The sequence below is a fragment of the Lolium perenne genome, chromosome 6, assembly GCF_019359855.2.
Source record: "Lolium perenne isolate Kyuss_39 chromosome 6, Kyuss_2.0, whole genome shotgun sequence".
Lineage (NCBI taxonomy): Eukaryota > Viridiplantae > Streptophyta > Magnoliopsida > Poales > Poaceae > Lolium > Lolium perenne.
The window spans coordinates 12,167,816-12,186,518 of NC_067249.2; the positions used below are offsets into that span (position 1 = coordinate 12,167,816).

The following is an 18,703-nucleotide window of genomic DNA, read 5'->3' on the forward strand; positions in this document are numbered from 1 at the left end:
GAAATCGCGAAATCAAATTGGGGAAAAGTTCTTCATTGATAAACCAGATTTCTTACATAGAAGAGCTGATTGCTCTCAAAAGGGAGTACTAAGGGGATACATTGCCCCGTCTATCGTTGCTGATCCTATTCTAGAGGTCCTATTCTACGGCCGTCACTGCCTCGTCGTCACCGTCGTCGTCGGGCTGTCGGCACTGCTCCCGGCGGGCTCGCTATCGCCCGCTGTAGCGGCCGCCGGCAGGACCTTCATTGTCCTCGTCCTCCACGCGTCGTCGTCTGCCGCTATCATAATCACTCGAGATTCCCGGCCAGGGGCAATGGCGCTTGGCCGGCGGCTCGTCCCGAGGGCTGTCGTCGTCATCCTCCTCCTCCTCTTCCTCCTCCTTTACCTCGGAGGAGGTAAAGTCATCCCAGAGAAGCGATCGTCATCGCTCTCCTCTTCCGATTCCCGTTGGCAAGGAAGCGGAGGTCGCTCTCCCCGTCCGTCGAGGACTGGTCGTCCTCGGACCAGATGGAGAAGTCATGGTCCGACTCCTCCCCGGCCTCAATGGCGCGGCGGATGTTGGCCGCATGGACCTCTTGTGGGCTCGGTGCCGGCATCGGCTTGGGAGAAGAGGACTCGAAGGAAAGTCCCGACGAGGCGGAGGAAGAAGAAGACATAGTGCGCGAAGGGTTTTTGGGGGTGCCGATGGTCTGGAACAGAGGAAGGGGATAAAGATAACTAACCAGTCGGCACGGTTGAATAATGAGAAACCTGGTGGGAATTATCGCCATTACAGCTTCCGAAGGGGTAATGTCGTAGCTGTCAAATTTTGCAGAGAAGCTGAGAGGACAGGGCATAATAATGACGGATGTCGCAAATGGCTCGATCTGCCACGACATGACCCTTCGAAAGGAAAGCACAATGATTTTGGAAATGTTATTTCCAAAACCAGGGGGCATGTGTTATCACCAGAATTTGACCGAGTCGAGAGGTGGGCCACGATTGAGATTGACTTGAAGATATACATGGAAGGAAGAACAAGAATTGGCCTTATACACTAAGTTGGGCTGAATTGCCCATGTATCTGTAATATAGTAGATCGCAACTTAGATTGAAAGTTATAGTTTTAATCGTGCACGGTTAGGTGCATCGTCCGAATTAGAAAGTCCCTGGACTATAAATATATATCTAGGGTTTATGGAATAAACAACAACTCACGTTCAACCCAAAACAAACCAATCTCGGCGCATCGCCAACTCCTTCATCTCGAGGGTTTCAATCGGGTAGTAGCGACATGCTGCCTAGATCGCATCTTGCGATCTAGGCAGCACAAGCTCCACGTTGTTCATGCGTTGCTCGTATCGAAGCGTCTTTGATGGCGAGCAACGTAGTTATCATAGATGTGTTAGGGTTAGCATAGCTCTTCGTATAACATGCTTACGTAGTGCAGCCCTTGCATGTCTAGCCGCCCTCACGCCTATCTCAGCGTGGGGCGGCACCGCTTGTTCATCATCTAGTAGATCTGATCCGTTACGATTGCTCCTTGTTCTGCAAGGATTAGTTTAATATCTGCAATAGTTAGGCCTTACAAAGGGGGGGAGGATCCAGCGGCACGTAGGGTGGCGTTCGCAAGTCCTAAACAGGATGTTCCGAGGATCAACGCCATGTTGGTTTTTAGGCCTTGTTTAGGATCGGCTTATGAGCACCGTGCGTGGCCGCGAGGCCCAACCTGGAGTAGGATGATCCGATTATGCGGTGAAAACCCTAAATCGTCGTAGATCTCATTAGCTATATCTTGATCAAGCAGGATCACCAAGTATTCGTGCACCCCGTACGAATCATGGGTGGATCGGCTCTTTGAGCCGATTCACAGGATAACCTGAGAGCCGATCGAGGCTCGTATTTAATGTTTACGTGTATGCCTTGCAGGAACTAAGCGAGGCATCCCCATCACCTTCCTGACCAGGTATAGGTCAGGTGGCACGCCCTTGCACTTCGCATCGCCGCGTGTGACCAGAAGAGCATTGCGGGCCGTCGCTCAGAGGGGTCTCAGCCAGCCGCAGCTCTAGGCTCTTCCCGGCTCTACACTGTGTTGACAGGCCGCTGCCCGCCGGCTTTTCTTTTACTTTTAATTCGAGTTCAATCGTAATAAAATTTCATTCCCGCCCTTTCTTTTCCGCCATTTTTCTCCCACGCGCGGCGTCGTGGCGGGAAAGTTTCCCGCGCGGCGTCGTGGCGGGAAAGTTTCCCGCGCGACGTAGGGGCGGGAAAGTTTCCCGCGCGGCGTCGTGGCCGGAAAGTTTCCCGCGCGACGTCGGGGCGGGAAAGTTGCCGGTGCGGACGGCGTCGTGGCGAGAGTAAAGAAAAGAAATAGAATAGAGAAAAGAAATAGAAAAGAAATAGAAAAGAAAAACAAAAGCAATAGAAAAAATAAATAGAAAAGAAATAGAAAAGAAAGAAAAAAGAAAAGTAATAGAAAAAATAAATAGAAAAAATAAATAGAAAATAAAGAAAAAGAAACAGGAATAGAAAAGAAACAGAAAAAAAAAGAAAAGCAATAGAAAAAAGAAATAGAAAAGCAAAAGAAAAGAAACAGAAAATAAAAAGAAAAGAAACAGAAACAACAAAAGAAACAGGAAAGAAAAAGAAAAGAAAAACAAAAACAAAAGAAACAGCAAAAGAAAAACAAAAAAAAACCTTTGGTACCGGTTGGTACCACCAACCGGTACGAAAGACCTTTCGTACCGGTTGGTGGTACCAACCGGTACCAAAGGTATTTCCCCCTAGTAAGGACTTAGCGCGGGCAAAAATTCCCAACTTCTTCTTCCGCGCGCGCGCGCCAACCTCGCAGAGCTCCATCGCCCTCGCCCTCGCCGTAGCCGTAGCCGCCGCCGTCGCCGCGTCGCCGTCGCCGTAGCGGCCGCCCTCGCCGTCGCCCTCGCCGTAGCCGCCGCCGTCGCCCTCACCGGCCGCCGCCGTCGTCGCCGCGTCGCCCGCGCCGCTCCACCTCTCCCCGCCGCCGTCGCCCTCACCGAGGTGAGCACCCGGCCCTCCTCTCCCTCCTCGCCTCCTCGCCTCCCTCGCGTCGCCTCCCTGGCCGGCGCGCCTCGCCGGAGGAGCCCGCGCGCGTCGGCTGCCGCGCCACGGTCGCCGCCGGCCTCCCCTCACGCACGCCCGCAGGTGTTCGAGGAAAAGCCGCGCCGCGCCGCCACCAGCTAGCGCGCCCTGCCCCTGCCGCGGTGCGCTGCCGCTGTGCGCCTACCGCTGCCGCGGTGCGCCTGCCCTGCCGCGGTGCGCTGCCGCTGCCCTGCCCCTGCCGCTGCCGTCTTGCTGCCTGCCGCCGTGCGCCGTGCCGTGCCGCTGCCCGCTTCAGTGCGCCGTGCCGCTGCCCTGCCCTGTGAGTGTATGGCCAATTTGCAAATTTGAGCAAAGGCCATACTTTCTTGGTTTGAATTCTTAAAACACAACCCTATACCATTTCAACACAAGACAACACCATTTGGGTCAAAGAAAATCAAAGAAAAAGGGAAGAAAGTGAAAAAACCTAAGTGACATGCTAATGGTCAAATCTGCCAAAAATAATATGATGCCTACTTTGAGCCCCTTTGGTTAACTATTTCTAAACTAAACTTGCTAATCTTTTTGCCCAGATCAATAGTACTCATAAAAGTGAACAACTTGGTCAAAGTCAACCTTGCTGATTCAAAGTCAAACTCTTAATATAAGCATGCAAAGTGGCAACTTTGAAACAAATTTTAGATTGCCCCAAATTTTGGAATATTCACAAACCAACTCCAAATTGCAAACCAAGACCACCAATTGTCAGCCACGGCATAGAGAGAAGAGCGAGAGGAGGAGCGCCGAGTGTTAGGGTTAGGGTCTCAGAAGCGGTGCCGAGTCCGTGGCGGTGCCGCCGCGACATAGAGAGAAGAGCGAGAGGAGGAGCGCCGAGTGTTAGGGTTAGGGTCGAGAAAAAGAGAGAAGAGCGAGAGGAGGAGGGGGAACACCGTGTCCGTGGCCGTGGCGGTCCGTTAGGGTTTTTTTGCTTTCTTCATTTCAATTGTTATCCATCTAGCAATCTGTTATATGATCATGACATGATGAATGAAATACAATTGCTTTCTTAATTTTGCAGTGACATTGAGGTATGGAGGACGGCACCTTCGTCCGAGATGAGGAGGGGGAAGAAGCGGTGCAGCAATTGATCTATGAGAGTGCCCGTGGTCCGGAACCCGACGATGGAGATGACAACGAGTTCCAAGACTTTCTGAATGATTTTGGCGAGGGACTTGAGTCTGAACAAGTTAGAAGAGACAACGAAGTGTCCATCACAAACTCCGGCGAGGTGTATATCTATGTATCAATTAGTCTATATGTTCATCCCTAGATGCATTCATTTATTTGTATTGCACTTATTAACGAATAATTTTTTGTTTTAGCCTTCTGGATCATCGAGCAAGTCTGGTAGATCAAACCGAGGCCCGACGCGGGTGCTAAAGGGCGAGGGCAGGTTAGCCCTCACGGCATTCAAGGATAATGGTGAACCAGTGGAGCCCAAGGAGTTTTGCCGCAAATTTACAAGTCAATCCGGAGTTATTGTTAGGGACCATGTACCAATCAGCATTCAAGAGTGGCATAAGCCGAAGAACCCGGTGAGTGGTGCTAGTTATGTCAACGACAAGATGAAAAAATTTCTTTGGGACACGCTACTGACAAAGTTCAGCCTACCGGAAGACATGACGGAAGGCCAGAAGAATAAAGTCAAGGAATGGACATGGAAGAAGATGGCCATACAATTCCAGAGCTTCAAGAAAAATTTATGGGACAAATATAAGAATGAAGATCCAAAGATTCGATGATAATCTAGTGAAGATAAAAGATCACTGGGCCGCATTTAAGGAGTATAAGAAATCGTCTACTTTTGTGTCCCGATCGAAGAAAATACCGAAAATGCTGCAAAGAAGAAACTTCCGCATCATTTGGGGTCGTGGCTACAAGAGTGCCATTCCGAAGTGGACAGCGTTTGAGAATAAACTGATGGATCATGGAATCACTCCACGTACATGGGACTGGCCCGAACGGTCCAAGTTCTGGTTGTTCGCTCATGGGGCAGGTTGGACCCAAAGACAGGGTTGATCGTTGCGAAGGGAAAATGGAAGAAAAAATTGAGGCAATTGTACCGAAGCTTGTAGATGCAATTGAAAAGGTCGGAAAGGGAGAGTACATTCCCGATCGAGAGAATGACGAGCTGACACTCGCTCTGGGAACCCCGAACATGTTGGACGGGTACGAGCTCGCCCAGGTCTCACCATGAAGGAAGCGTGGCCGGACAGCGCTGACACTTATAGAAGCCGTTCGCGAAAGAAGAAGAAGGACGCCGACATTGTAACGGAGTTGTTATCTAGGGTGGAGGCTCTTGAGAGAAATCAGAGGGCACCTGATCAGCCGCTGTTTCTACAGGATCCACAAGCCGATGCTGCCCTATCTCAGCGAAGAAGCAGTGTCGGTTCCTCGCATCTTGACGGATGTGGAGGAAGCTACCCCGTGGATTATGTCACGGAGAAGACAGATTGCGAGCTACATATGTTAATCAGACCGCGTACGGTAAGGTGGCGGTCGGCTATGTATACCCAAGTGAAGATGGAGCAATGCACCATCATATGCCCATTCCACCTGGTTGTGTTCGTGTCGGGGTGGATGAAGTTGTTTCGGGTTTTGAAAAAGTGGAGCTTGATATTCCTAGAGGTGAAGATGAGAGGACACTGGCGGATGTCAAGCACGGTTTCGCCCTATGGCCGAAGAAATACGTCGTCCTTTTGCAAAGGCCACCGACTCCTACACATGAGCAGCAAATGCCATCGACTCCTCCTGGTGGCAGTCCTGGTGAGCAGCCAAGTCCACACCTACCTGAGAGGGACCCCAGCGTGAGTCCACCATCTCGAGATCCTCCGCGTAAGACAGCGTCCGTTAAGCGGAACGGTACGCCGCCTAGGAAGAAAGCTAGAAAGGAGAAACAACTGCCGCCTGCGAGAAGTTACCTTGGGAAAAAACTCCGCAGGAAAACGCGGAGGCCGTTCAGGCCGAGGTGAAGAAATTTTTTGCACCGAAAGTGCCAGAGATACCTTTCGAGAAGACACTAGATCGGGAGAAAGTTGTGCGTACCGTTGACAATCTATATGACCCTGTACCATCGCCGCCATCTGACTATGCGCGTTCTATTGAAAGGTCGTATGACAAGATGATCGAGGCGACAAAACCCGTTCAATCGGGTATCAGGGAGATAAAAGGGATACATAGTGTCTACCAGCTCGGACAACAACCCGTTCAATCGGTCGCCCCTCTCAAGGTGTTTGACGGGAAGACCGTTCAAAGTTCTCGACAAGACGGAACTGATTACGCCTTAGCTGAACGAGCATATCAGTTTGTTCAAGGGAAAGATTTGGTCGAGAATCTCAGGAAGGTACCAACATGTATGCGTAACTTGCATTCGTGGTACCTTAAGGCCTCAAAGGAAGGGATCCAGACTATCATGGTGCGAGTTAGGGAAGAGCACTACTTCCGGGAGTACTGTGTGAACGTTGACTTCGCCGAACTCTTTCGCTTATACAATCTCCGGCCCTCAACAAATCAATCATCAGTTGCTATTGTCTCTGTAAGTGATTTATTTATTTAATTTGAGAAGTCTTTAGCTCAGCTAGTTCATTGTCTGCAGATTATAATCTTTTCTGCGCTTATATTATGCAGATCGAAGATGCTCGAATGCAAAAGGGACGATATCACGCACATTGGGTTCATTGACCCGCACACAATGCATGTTAAAACCATAGAAGATCCTCTCTATAACAAGGATACACCGGAGACTTTGCTAAGGTTTTTGAAGCGACAACGTGACAAAAAGCTAATAATTTGGCCTTACAACTTCGAAAGTGAGTCTTACCGTCTTATAACACATTATATTTTGCTCACCGTATGTCAAAATTTTAACTAATGACTTATATATATGACACTACATATTGAAACGTGCGTAGGTTTCACTTTATTCTTCTCGTCATCAATTTGGAAATTGGAGAAGTTGAAGTCTATGACTCACTAAGCAAAAAATCGGAACTATACTTGTCTTGTTATTTAATGCTCGAAGGTAATTTTAATTCTTATCGGTTTGTTTCGTTAATTTCCTGCTATGAACTAATTGATGACTCTTTTATGCATTTTCTTTTGTCGAGCAGCGTATGGGAAACTTTCATCAAGGAAGATACGTCCCGTGAATGGACACCGAAGCTGCGATGGAAGGCGAAAGTAAGTAGTACTACCTAGGTCCACACACCTTTAATTATCATACTTGACTATTGTTTGATTGAATTATATTCTTGTAAAGAAATGCCCGCAACAACCACAAGGGACCGATCTCTGTGGATTCTTCGTTTGCGAGTACATCCGCAGAATTGTCAGCGAGAGAACGAATAATAAAAGAAATAAAGAGGTACAAAAACAATCTTCACAAATTTGTTTTCTTATCATAAGTTGTGCTGAGTTTCGGTAATAGTTGTTTCATGTATTCATTTGTATCTTATTCTTTTATAGTTGGCAAGAAAGCGGAACAAGCTCTCAATCGATGACCGCTTCATAGCAATAGGCGAGGAATTGGCGGGATTTTTCCTTCGAGACGTCATACCACCATTCGCAGAGTACCACTATGAATGAAGATGTACATGTTACATATATAGTTGACTCGAAGAGTACCACTATGCTACATGTAATAGACATATATAGAGTACGCCTCGGAGAGTACCACTATGCATGAAGATCGATCTTCATGCATAGTGCTACTTAATTTGCGATCTTATGCAATTACATGTGTGTTATATTATATGCACCAACTTGCTATGCATCATCTTGATCTTCATTTACTACCTAAACCCAAACGCGTTTCTGGTGCATCGACGCGATATGAAACAAACCGATATCCCTAAACCCCTCCAAAAACCCTAAAAATCCAATTCTCTGCCGCGGCAGAGATTTGGGCAATTTCCCTGCCGCGGGTGGGAACCTTTGGTACCGGTTCGTATTACCAACCGGTACCAAAGCTCCTTGGCCCTGAGCTCTCCTGGTGGCCCACGTGGAGGGACCTTTTATACCGGTTCGTAAGCAACCGGTACGAAAGGGGGGGGGGCCTTTAGTGCCGGATAATTTGTACCGGTTGCTCAACCGGTACGAATGCCCCTCTGGAACCGGTACTGATGAGAGATTTTCTACTAGTGCAAGTAGCAACTAATCAATACAAGTGATGACAATTCCATGATGTGAACACATACGACGTCCTGGGGTCGAGGGGTTAATTAGCACCGTTGAATCACATAACAATGACCCCTAGCTGATTGTATATTGAGACAAAATGTGGTCATGGAATGATGCAAGCATAGACACATACGTCCGTACGACTTTTGCTGGATATTTGCATACATCGCGATCGATCCGTATGATTCATCGATCATCATGCATGCGTGTGTGAATGAATGAATGCCATATATGTTGTGTATGTAGCTAAGTAGGGGCTCTCAAGAGGCAATTAAGTAGTTAATTTGACCCCATGAGGTGACTAAGGCTGGTCATAGTGGGGAGTAACTTAGACTAGTAACATATCCCATGTTACTAGTCTAGGTTACTACCTTTATAGTGGGTAGTAACTTATATGTGGTATCATGCATTGTGTCATTTATTATGTTATAGACTCATTTTTCTTTGGGGTGTGTTATGTTATGGTAACATAGCTAGTTACCATCTCACTCTTTTTCTTCATTTATTGTCATGCCATGTCATCAAAATACCTTGAGATGTGTGATGTTACTATCTATGTTACTCCCACTATGAGTATTCTAACCGATCGTCGGCACATCACCCTGTCGCTCTGAACGTAGCTAAGGTTCAGACAAACAGAAATCAACATAGTATCTACATTAATTATCGAATTTAGATGTGGATATCAGGGTTGACATCGGATTTGTAGTACGTAATAATGTGGACAGATTCGATTCTTTGAACATAGATTTCACGACCAGAGAGATCAAATTTGTAAGGCATGTTAAGCATCGTGGCCATCCGATTCCTGCAAAAGACATAGGTTCTGCTAGCCCAAGTGAGCCGGCTGTATCTTGATCAATTGCATACATATATGATATATATTCAGGAAAAAGGGTGGTAAAAATTGAAACAGAGGTTTATACCATATATCACCTCCAATCTAGCTGTTGTGATCTTGTGACAGTTCTTATTCGAAACAAATACGCATAGAGTTATCCACCAAGTCAGCTTCCACACCATTCTGATAGGTTGATACGGCTGAATAGCTTATAGAGAATTATAATGAAGTAATGATGTCACAAGTTCACGATTAAGAGATCAAATATGAAAAGAAAACAACTATCATAATATCACGATTGTTTTCTTCAAAAATGAGGTTGAAACCTCTAACATGTGCAAAGTGAAATTTACTCGGACAAAATATCTGAGCCAATGAAGCAGCTGACGGAAGTGCGTATGTACTTAACACAAAGTGAAATCTACTACATCTAGATTCAAACGGAAATTAAACTAACATTTCAGCCCTCTGTTCTGACGATCAATAGAGAAGTCGGCTACATTAATGTTCGAAATCTGCATCCAAATACACTAAACGAGGTGAACGTGACCCTCATCTTACCCCTCTACGATATACTACAGGTCAACGTACACACATCTCTACGCGTCGAGTCACGCACACGCCAACCTTGATCCTTGGTGGATCCCGTGGAGCAAAGTAAACGGAGCTCCAAAAGCCAGAGACACGGGAGATGCGGCGCGGAGGTTTCCTTAATTAGTACTAGCACCCGTTAAACTAGTAATTAATTTTCTCCTCGCCTCCAGATTCAATTCCAGCACTACTAGTACCTGTTAATTAACTCGCTCACTACTCCGTCAGATGCTATTGTTAAACTGTTGATTGATGTTCTACGATGTCCAAAGGGCAGGCTCTGAATTCCAACTTAGCTACCAGAGAATCGATTGAGGGAATCATGCCAATGCCAACTCTACTGCCGGTTGCTATAAGTACCCCGTTGATCGATGGAAGATTCACAACATAAACCACCACCGCCATTACATTGCAAGCCAAGCTCGAGAGACAGCAGAGCAGCAACTAAGGAGTAGCAGCTTATTAGTTGCTATCAAAGAGGAAGATATGGAGGTGGAGGGTAGCGCCCATGGGGATGTGGGGAAGGCAGCACCGAGCAAGTTCTCGCTGCCCGTGGACTCGGAGAACAAGGCCAAGTCCTTTCGGCTTTTCTCCTTCGCCAACCCACACATGCGCACTTTTCACCTCTCGTGGATTTCATTCTTCACGTGCTTCGTCTCCACCTTCGCCGCCGCTCCCTTGGTGCCCATCATCCGCGACAACCTTAACCTCGTAAAAGCTGATATCGGCAACGCCGGTGTAGCATCCGTATCTGGCTCCATCTTCTCCAGGCTTGTCATGGGCGCCGTATGCGACCTCCTTGGTCCGCGCTACGGCTGCGCCTTCCTCGTCATGCTCGCCGCGCCTACCGTCTTCTGCATGTCACTCATCGACGATGCAGCAGGGTATATCACTGTCCGCTTCCTCATCGGCTTCTCACTAGCCACCTTTGTGTCGTGCCAGTACTGGATGAGCACCATGTTCAATAGCAAGATCATTGGCACTGTCAACGGGCTCGCGGCAGGGTGGGGCAACATGGGTGGAGGTGCCACTCAACTCATCATGCCGCTCGTCTTCCACGCCATCAAGAAGTGCGGTGCCACAGCATTCGTGGCATGGCGCATCGCCTACTTTGTGCCAGGGATGATGCACATCATCATGGGTCTACTCGTGCTCACACTGGGGCAAGATCTTCCCGATGGCAACCTCGCAAGCCTCCAGAAGAAAGGAGATATGAAGAAAGATAAGTTTTCCAAGGTGTTATGGGGCGCTGTTACAAACTACCGGACATGGATTTTCGTCCTCCTCTACGGCTACAGCATGGGTGTTGAGCTCACCACTGACAATGTCATCGCGGAGTACTACTTCGATTACTTCCACCTAGACCTCAGTACCGCTGGCACCATTGCAGCTTGCTTCGGCATGGCCAACCTCGTTGCTCGCCCAACGGGTGGCTACCTCTCCGACCTTGGTGCTCGTTACTTTGGTATGCGTGCTCGCCTCTGGAATCTCTGGATCCTCCAGACCGCTGGTGGCGCGTTCTGCATATGGCTCGGTCGCGCGTCTGAACTTCCGGCCTCTGTCACCGCTATGGTACTCTTCTCTGTATGTGCCCAAGCTGCTTGTGGAGCCACTTTTGGCGTCGCTCCCTTCATCTCCCGGCGATCCCTCGGTATCATCTCTGGACTAACGGGCGCTGGTGGGAATTTTGGTGCGGGGCTCACGCAGCTTCTTTTCTTCACGTCATCGCAGTACTCAACTGGCACTGGGCTTCAATACATGGGCATCATGATCATGTGTTGCACGCTTCCTGTTGCTTTCGTGCACTTCCCACAGTGGGGCTCCATGTTCTTCCCGGCCAACGCCAACGCCACTGAGGAAGATTTTTACGCGTCCGAGTGGACAGAGGAGGAGAAGCGCGAGGGACTGCACCTGCCCGGGCAAAAGTTTGCTGAGAACTGCCGCTCGGAGCGCGGTAGGCGCAATGTCATCCTCGCCACGTCCGCCACGCCACAAAACAATACACCCCAGCACGCATAAGATGTACTAGGACCTTATCTCTCACCTACGTCTTTATGTGTGCGATCCAAGTTTTTTACATATATACGCACACATACAATTCGTCGTTAGTATATACACACGTATATACATACGCCATGCATGGAGTCCAACGTAATAAGCTGTAGCGAGTTTTAGTTACCTTCTCTAGTATAGTCTATACAGGATGATGCTCTTGCGCTTCTGTGTGCGCATGTAATGTTCGAATGCTTGTGAGCGAGCTTTTGTGTACCACAGTGGAACCGATATTACAAGAAAATGTTTGAATTTTGAGACATGTATGTAGCCATTCCATATATACACCTCTGGTTTTTCCTCGAAGAAATTATGGAAACATGGACATATATCCATGGGCTAGGGCTTGGAGAGGAGTAGTGCCATATATGCTCTAATACCATATTAAACCAACTAACCAAATGCAAATATTTGACTTTGTCTCCTCAATGCCCCCTAAACCAGTCAAAGATACACATCTTTACGAGCTGCTAAAATTTGCGTGCATGAGTTATGTAAACAGAATAATTGCTACAAGCAACGTTAAAATATTCATATCAACGTACGGGTTGCTTGATCAAAATTACTTCAAAGTGTTAAGAGCCTATCTAAATTTCACAGCTGAAGAAATAAAAAAAAAGACATAGTAGTGAGGTTCACAACAAAATATGTGAGAATATCTCGTTAAAGAAAGATACACACAGTTTGCGCTTCAAAGTTCAAACTCAACCCCTTGTCATATACTGTACCATACAGTTGGATTTATCTTTCAGCTGTCGAGTATATTATTTGGAGTTGAGGTTTTTTTGACATTAAGAAGAAATGGTTTAATTATTTTATCGATAGTTATTTTCATAACGATCCAAAAAATATCTGTATATGTTTCAAGATTAATTAGCAGCATTGTACTGGGTGGAAAGACATTGTGTATCCTCATCTGGGATTTAGGACATCGCGAAACAGAAGGGACGGATGGCTTGCCTTGGTCCAGCAACGAGCAACATGAGCTATATATGAGGTTCTTTTTGCTTTTTAAAAAAGTTTTTTGTCGACGTGCTTAACTAAATTATGGTCAATTGAGTAAGTGTCACTACATACTTCGTCTTGTCAGATTTTACAACGTCATACACTCATTATGGTCAGAAATATGTAAGTTATGTGCCAAAAAAATTCTACCCTTGGGAATTTTCTTCTATTACAAATTTCACAGTATATTTTTATGGCAAAATGTATAGTCAAATTTACATGAAATACGTGCGAGCCAAAACATGAAAAGAAGGGATTCTCATTCTTTAAAAAAAATTGTTTGAAAAATATCGACCGGTACAATATAAAGTAGCAACGATCAATTTTGCTAGTGATTGCGTGTGACAACAGGAGTGCGTCACGGTGAAGACAAAGCATGCATGATCCATTATAGTTAGTTAACAACAAAAAATACATTCAACAACTTTTTTTTTGCAAAATACTTATTCAATTAATGAATTAATTAACTACAAATTAGCTAGAAGCGTCAACTACAAGAACCATTGAAATAAACATATTTTTTCAGTTAAACAGGATTCGTGTTAGCCCAACGTTCCTGGAAGTGTCGTTTCCTTTTATTGTAAAGAATGCGAAAGTACAGCTCAGTTACATGCTGGAGCTGATCGATCTATCAATCCACAGCGAATGGCTTATCACTGGTAGAAAAATGCTCATCTATACCGGTTCCAGAGGGGCATTCGTACCGGTTTTGCAACCGGTACAAATTATTCGGCACTAAAGCCCCCCCCCCTTTCGTACCGGTTGCTTACGAACCGGTATAAAATGGGCCTCCACGTGGGCCACCAGGAGAGCTCAGGGCTAAGGATCTTTGGTACCGGTTGGTAATACGAACCGGTACCAAAGGTTCCCCCCGCGGCAGGGAATTTTCCCAAATCTCTGCCGCGGCAGAGAATTGGCTTTTTAGGGTTTTGGAGAGGTTTAGGGATATCGGTTTGATTCATATCGCGTCGATGCACCAGAAACGCGTTTGGGTTTAGGTAGTACATGAAGATCAAGATGATGCATAGCAAGTTGGTGCATATAATATAACACACATGTTATTGCATGAGATCGCAAATTAAGTAGCACTATGCATGAAGATCGATCTTCATGCATAGTGGTGCTCTCCGAGGCGTACTCTATATATGTCTATTACATGTAGCATAGTGGTACTCTTCGAGTCAACGATATATGTAACATGTACATCTTCATTCATTGTGGTGCTCTGCGAGTGGTGGTATGACGTCCCGAAGGAAAAATCCCGCCAATTCCTCGCCTATTGCTATGAAGCGGTCATCGATTGAGAGCTTGTTCCGCTTTCTTGCCAACTATAAAAGAATAAGATACAAATGAATACATGAAACAACTATTACTGAAACTCAGCACAACTTATGATAACAAAACAAATTTGTGAAGATTGTTTTTGTACCTCTTTATTTCTTTCATTATTCGTTCTCTCGTTGACAATTCTGCGGATGTACTCGCAAACGAAGAATCCACAGAGATCGGTCCCCGGAGGTTGTTGCGGGCATTTCTTTACAAGAATATAATTCAATCAAACAATAGTCAAGTATGATAATTGAAAGGTGTGTGGACCTAGGTAGTACTACTTACTTTCGCACGCCATCGCAGCTTCGTGGCCATTCACGGACGTATCTTCCTTGATGAAAGTTTGCCATACGCTGCTCGACAAAAGAAAATGCATAAAAGAGTCATCAATTAGTTCAAAGCAGGAAATTAACGAAACAAACCGATAAGAATTAAAATTACCTTCTGAGCATTAAAAAACAAGACACGTATAGATCCTTTTCTTTGCTTAGTGAGTCCAAGACTTCGACTTCTCCAATTTCCAAATTGATGACGAGAAGAATAAAGTGAAACCTACGCACGTTTCAATATGTAGTCATTAGTTAAAATTTTGACATACGGTGAGCAAAATATAATGTGTTATAAGACAGTAAGACTCACTCGGTTGTAAGGCCAAAGTATTAGCTTTTTGTCACGTTGTCGCTTCAAAAACCTTAGCAAAGTCTGCGGTGTATCCTTGTTATAGAGGGGATCATCTATGGTTTTGACATGCATTGTGTTCGGGTCAATGAACCCAATGTCTGTGGATATCGTCCCTTTTGCATTCGAGCATCTTCGATCTGCATAATATAGCGCACAAAAGATTATAATCTGCAGACAATGAACGACTTCTCAAATTAAATAAATAAATCACTTACAGACAATAGCAACTGATGATTGATTTGTCGAGGGCCCGGAGATTATATAACTGAAAGAGTTCGGCGAAGTCAACGTTGACACAGTACTCCTGGAAGTAGTGCTCTTCCCTAACTCGCACCATGATAGTCTCGATCCCTTCCTTTGAGGCCTTAAGGTACCACGAATGCAAGTTACGCATACATGTTGGTACCTTCCTGAGATTCTCGACCAAATCTTTCCCTTGAACAAACTGATATGCTCGTTCAGCTAAGGCGTAATCAGTTGCGTCTTGTCGAGAACTTTGAACGGTCTTCCCGTCAAACACCTTGAGAGGGGCGACCGATTGAACGGGTTGTTGTCCGAGCTGGTAGACACTGTATCCCTTTTATCTCCCTGATACCCGATTTAACGGGTTTTGTCGCCTCGATCATCTTGTCATACGACCTTTCAATAGAACGCGCATAGTCAGATGGCGGCGATGGTACAGGGTCATATAGATTGTCAACGGTACGCACAACTTTCTCCCGATCTAGTGTCTTCTCGAAAGGTATCTCTGGCACTTTCGGCGCAAAAAATTTCTTCACCTCGGCCTTAACGGCCTCCGCGTTTTCCTCTGGAGTTTTTTCCCAAGGTAACTTCTCGGGAGGCGGCGGTTGTTTCTCCTTTCTAGCTTTCTTCCTAGGCGGCGTACCGTTCCGCTTAACGGACGCTGTCTTACGCGGAGGATCTCGAGATGGTGGACTCACGCTGGGGTCCCTCTCAGGTAGGTGTGGACTTGGCTGCTCACCAGGACTGCCACCAGGAGGAGTCGATGGCATTTGCTGCTCATGTGTAGGAGTCGGTGGCCTTTGCAAAAGGACGACGTACTTCTTCGGCCCTAGGGCGAAACCGTGCTTGGCATCGCCCAGTGTCCTCTCATCTTCACCTCTAGGAATATCAAGCTCCACTTTTTCAAACCCCGAAACAACTTCATCCACCCCGACACGAACACAACCAGGTGGAATGGGCATATGATGGTGCATTGCTCCATCTTCACTTGGGTACACATAGCCGACCGCCACCTGAACCCACGCGGTCCTGATTAACATACGTCGCTCGCAATCTGTCTTCTGCGTGACCTAATCCACGGGGTAGCTTCCTCCACATCCGTCAAGATGCGAGGAACCGACACTCGCTTCTTCGCCGAGATGGGGCAGCATCGGCTTGTGGATCCTGTAGAAACAGCGGCTGATCAGGTGCCCTCTGATTTCTCTCAAGAGCCTCCACCCTAGATAACAACTCTGTTACAATGTCGGCGTCCTTCTTCTTCTTTCGCGAACGGCTTCTATAAGTGTCAGCGCTGTCCGGCCACGCTTCCTTCATGGTGAGACCTGGCGAGCTCGTACCCGTCCAACATGTTCAGGGTTCCCCAGAGCGAGTGTCAGCTCGTCATTCTCTCGATCGGGAATGTACTCTCCCTTTCTGACCTTTTCAATTGCATCTACAAGCTTCGGTACAATTGCCTCAATTTTTTCCTTCCATTTTCCCTTCGCAACGATCAACCCTGTCTTTGGGTCCAACCCTGCCCCATGAGCGAACAACCAGAACTTGGACCGTTCGGGCCAGTCCCATGTCTGTGGAGTGATTCCATGATCCATCAGTTTATTCTCAAACGCTGTCCACTTCGGAATGGCACTCTTGTAGCCACCTGACCCCAAATGATGCGGAAGTTTCTTCTTTGCAGCATTTTCGGTATTTTTCTTCGATCGGGACACAAACTTAGACGATTTCTTATACTCCTTAAATGCGGCCCGTGATCTTTTATCTTCACTAGATTTTCGGTATTATCATCGAATACTGGATCTTCATTCTTATATTTGTCCCATAAATTTTTCTTGAAGCTCGAATTGTATGGCCATCTTCTTCCATGTCCATTCCTTGACTTTATCCTTCGCCTTCCGTCATGTCTTCCGGTAGGCTGAACTTTGTCAGTAGCGTTTCCCAAAGAAATTTTTTCATGTTGTCGTTGACATAAGTAGCACCACTCTCCGGGTTCTTCGGCTTATGCCACTCTTGAATGCTGATCGGTACATGGTCCCTAACAATAACTCCGGATTGACTTGTAAATTTGCGGCAAAACTCCTTGGGCTCCACTGGTTCACCATTAGCCTTGAATGCCGTGAGGGCTAACCTGCCCTCGCCCTTTAGCACCCGCGTCGGGCCTCGTTTTGTTCTAACAGACTTGCTCGATGATCCAGAAGGCTAAAAGAAAAAATTATTCGTTAATAAGTGCAATACAAATAAATGAATGCATCTAGGGATGAACACAGACTAATTGATACATAGATATACACCTCGCCAGAGTTTGTGATGGACACTTCATTGTCTTTTCTAACTTGTTCAGACTCAAGTCCCTCGCCATAATCATTCAGAAAGTCTTGGTACTCGTTGTCATCTCCATCGTCGGGTTCCGGACCACGGGCACTCTCATAGATCAATCGCTGCACCGCTTCTTCCCCCTCCTCATCTCGGACGAAGGTGCCGTCCTCCATACCTCAATGTCACTGCAAAATTAAGAAAGCAATTGTATTTCATTCATCATGGATAACAATTGAAATGAAGAAAGCAAAAAACCCTAACCCTAACCCTAACCCTATCCCCCTCCTCCTCCGCCACCGCCACCGCCACACACTCGGCGTTCCCCCTCCTCCTCCGCCACCGCAACTCCTACTCGGAGTATGGAACTATGTATGTATCATAGTATAGTTCAAAAAACTTATTCAAATATAAACATAAATATAGGTGGAGAAGGATACGTGTTATTATGTTTCTGTTAGCTGAGCTGACAGAGTGCAAGCCAAATTATAAATATGTTCCCGAAAGTAAACTAAAAAATCAATCTATGCAAAAGTAGCAGAATGCCTAGATAGAAACGAATCCGCCAAGGTGGCCGCCGACCCCGACCCCTACACCCGCCGCTCCGTCGAGTCCGCCAAGGTGGCCGCCGACCCCGACCCCTACACCGACGACGACGACACAAACGACGGCCTCACCATTATTACTCCTAATAGACGTACAGCACAAAACACACTCAAAACCGAAGCAATGCCGGCGCGTCGACGACGAAGTCCAGCACCATGACGTCGTCGAGCAAGGGCCTGAGGGCGGCCTTGGCCTCCTCCACCTTGGCGTCCCCCCGAAGCTGACCCCGGCGCCCTTCCCCTCCGCGGCGGCGGCCCTACTGGCCTCGCGCACCCCCTCGAGCGTGACCAAGTCGCTCACTCTAAAAGCACGCTCCCGGCAAGGCATGTGAGCTCAGATATACGGAGTATGAACCAATTATGCAATGAGCTCACGCATGACGAATGGAGAGCACGGAACATGCACGCACATGATGGATCCGATGATGCGCGCACCTCAGCACATCCATATAAAAACCCCATAGATAGTATCGGCGACTCGGCTCAATCATCGCAGCACCCAACCCGATCGGCAATGGCGACAGCGGAAGCCACCGGAGGCAGCAGCAGCGAGGGAGCGCCCGAGCTGACCCTTCTGGGTTTCTGGACGAGCCCGCACGTCCTCCGGGCGCGGTTCGCCCTGAACCTCAAGGGCATCCCCTACACGTACGTGGAGGAGGACCTGTTCGGCGACAACACCAAGGGCCGGCTCCTGCTCGTCCACGCCGGCAAGCCCGTCGCCGAGTCGATGGTCATCCTGGAGTACATCGACGAGGCGTTCCCGGACAGCCTC

At 47.2% G+C, this 18,703-nt stretch overlaps 1 protein-coding gene across 1 annotated transcript; it reads left to right on the forward strand.

The window, feature by feature from the left end:
• The first annotated feature begins 10,106 nt into the window (after positions 1-10,106).
• On the forward strand, positions 10,107-12,017 carry LOC127308872 (high-affinity nitrate transporter 2.1). Its single transcript, XM_051339776.2, has one exon. It carries the CDS (start codon positions 10,196-10,198, stop codon positions 11,726-11,728), a length of 1,533 nt encoding a protein of 510 aa, XP_051195736.1. The 5' UTR covers positions 10,107-10,195; the 3' UTR covers positions 11,729-12,017.
• Positions 12,018-18,703: the final 6,686 nt, after the last annotated feature.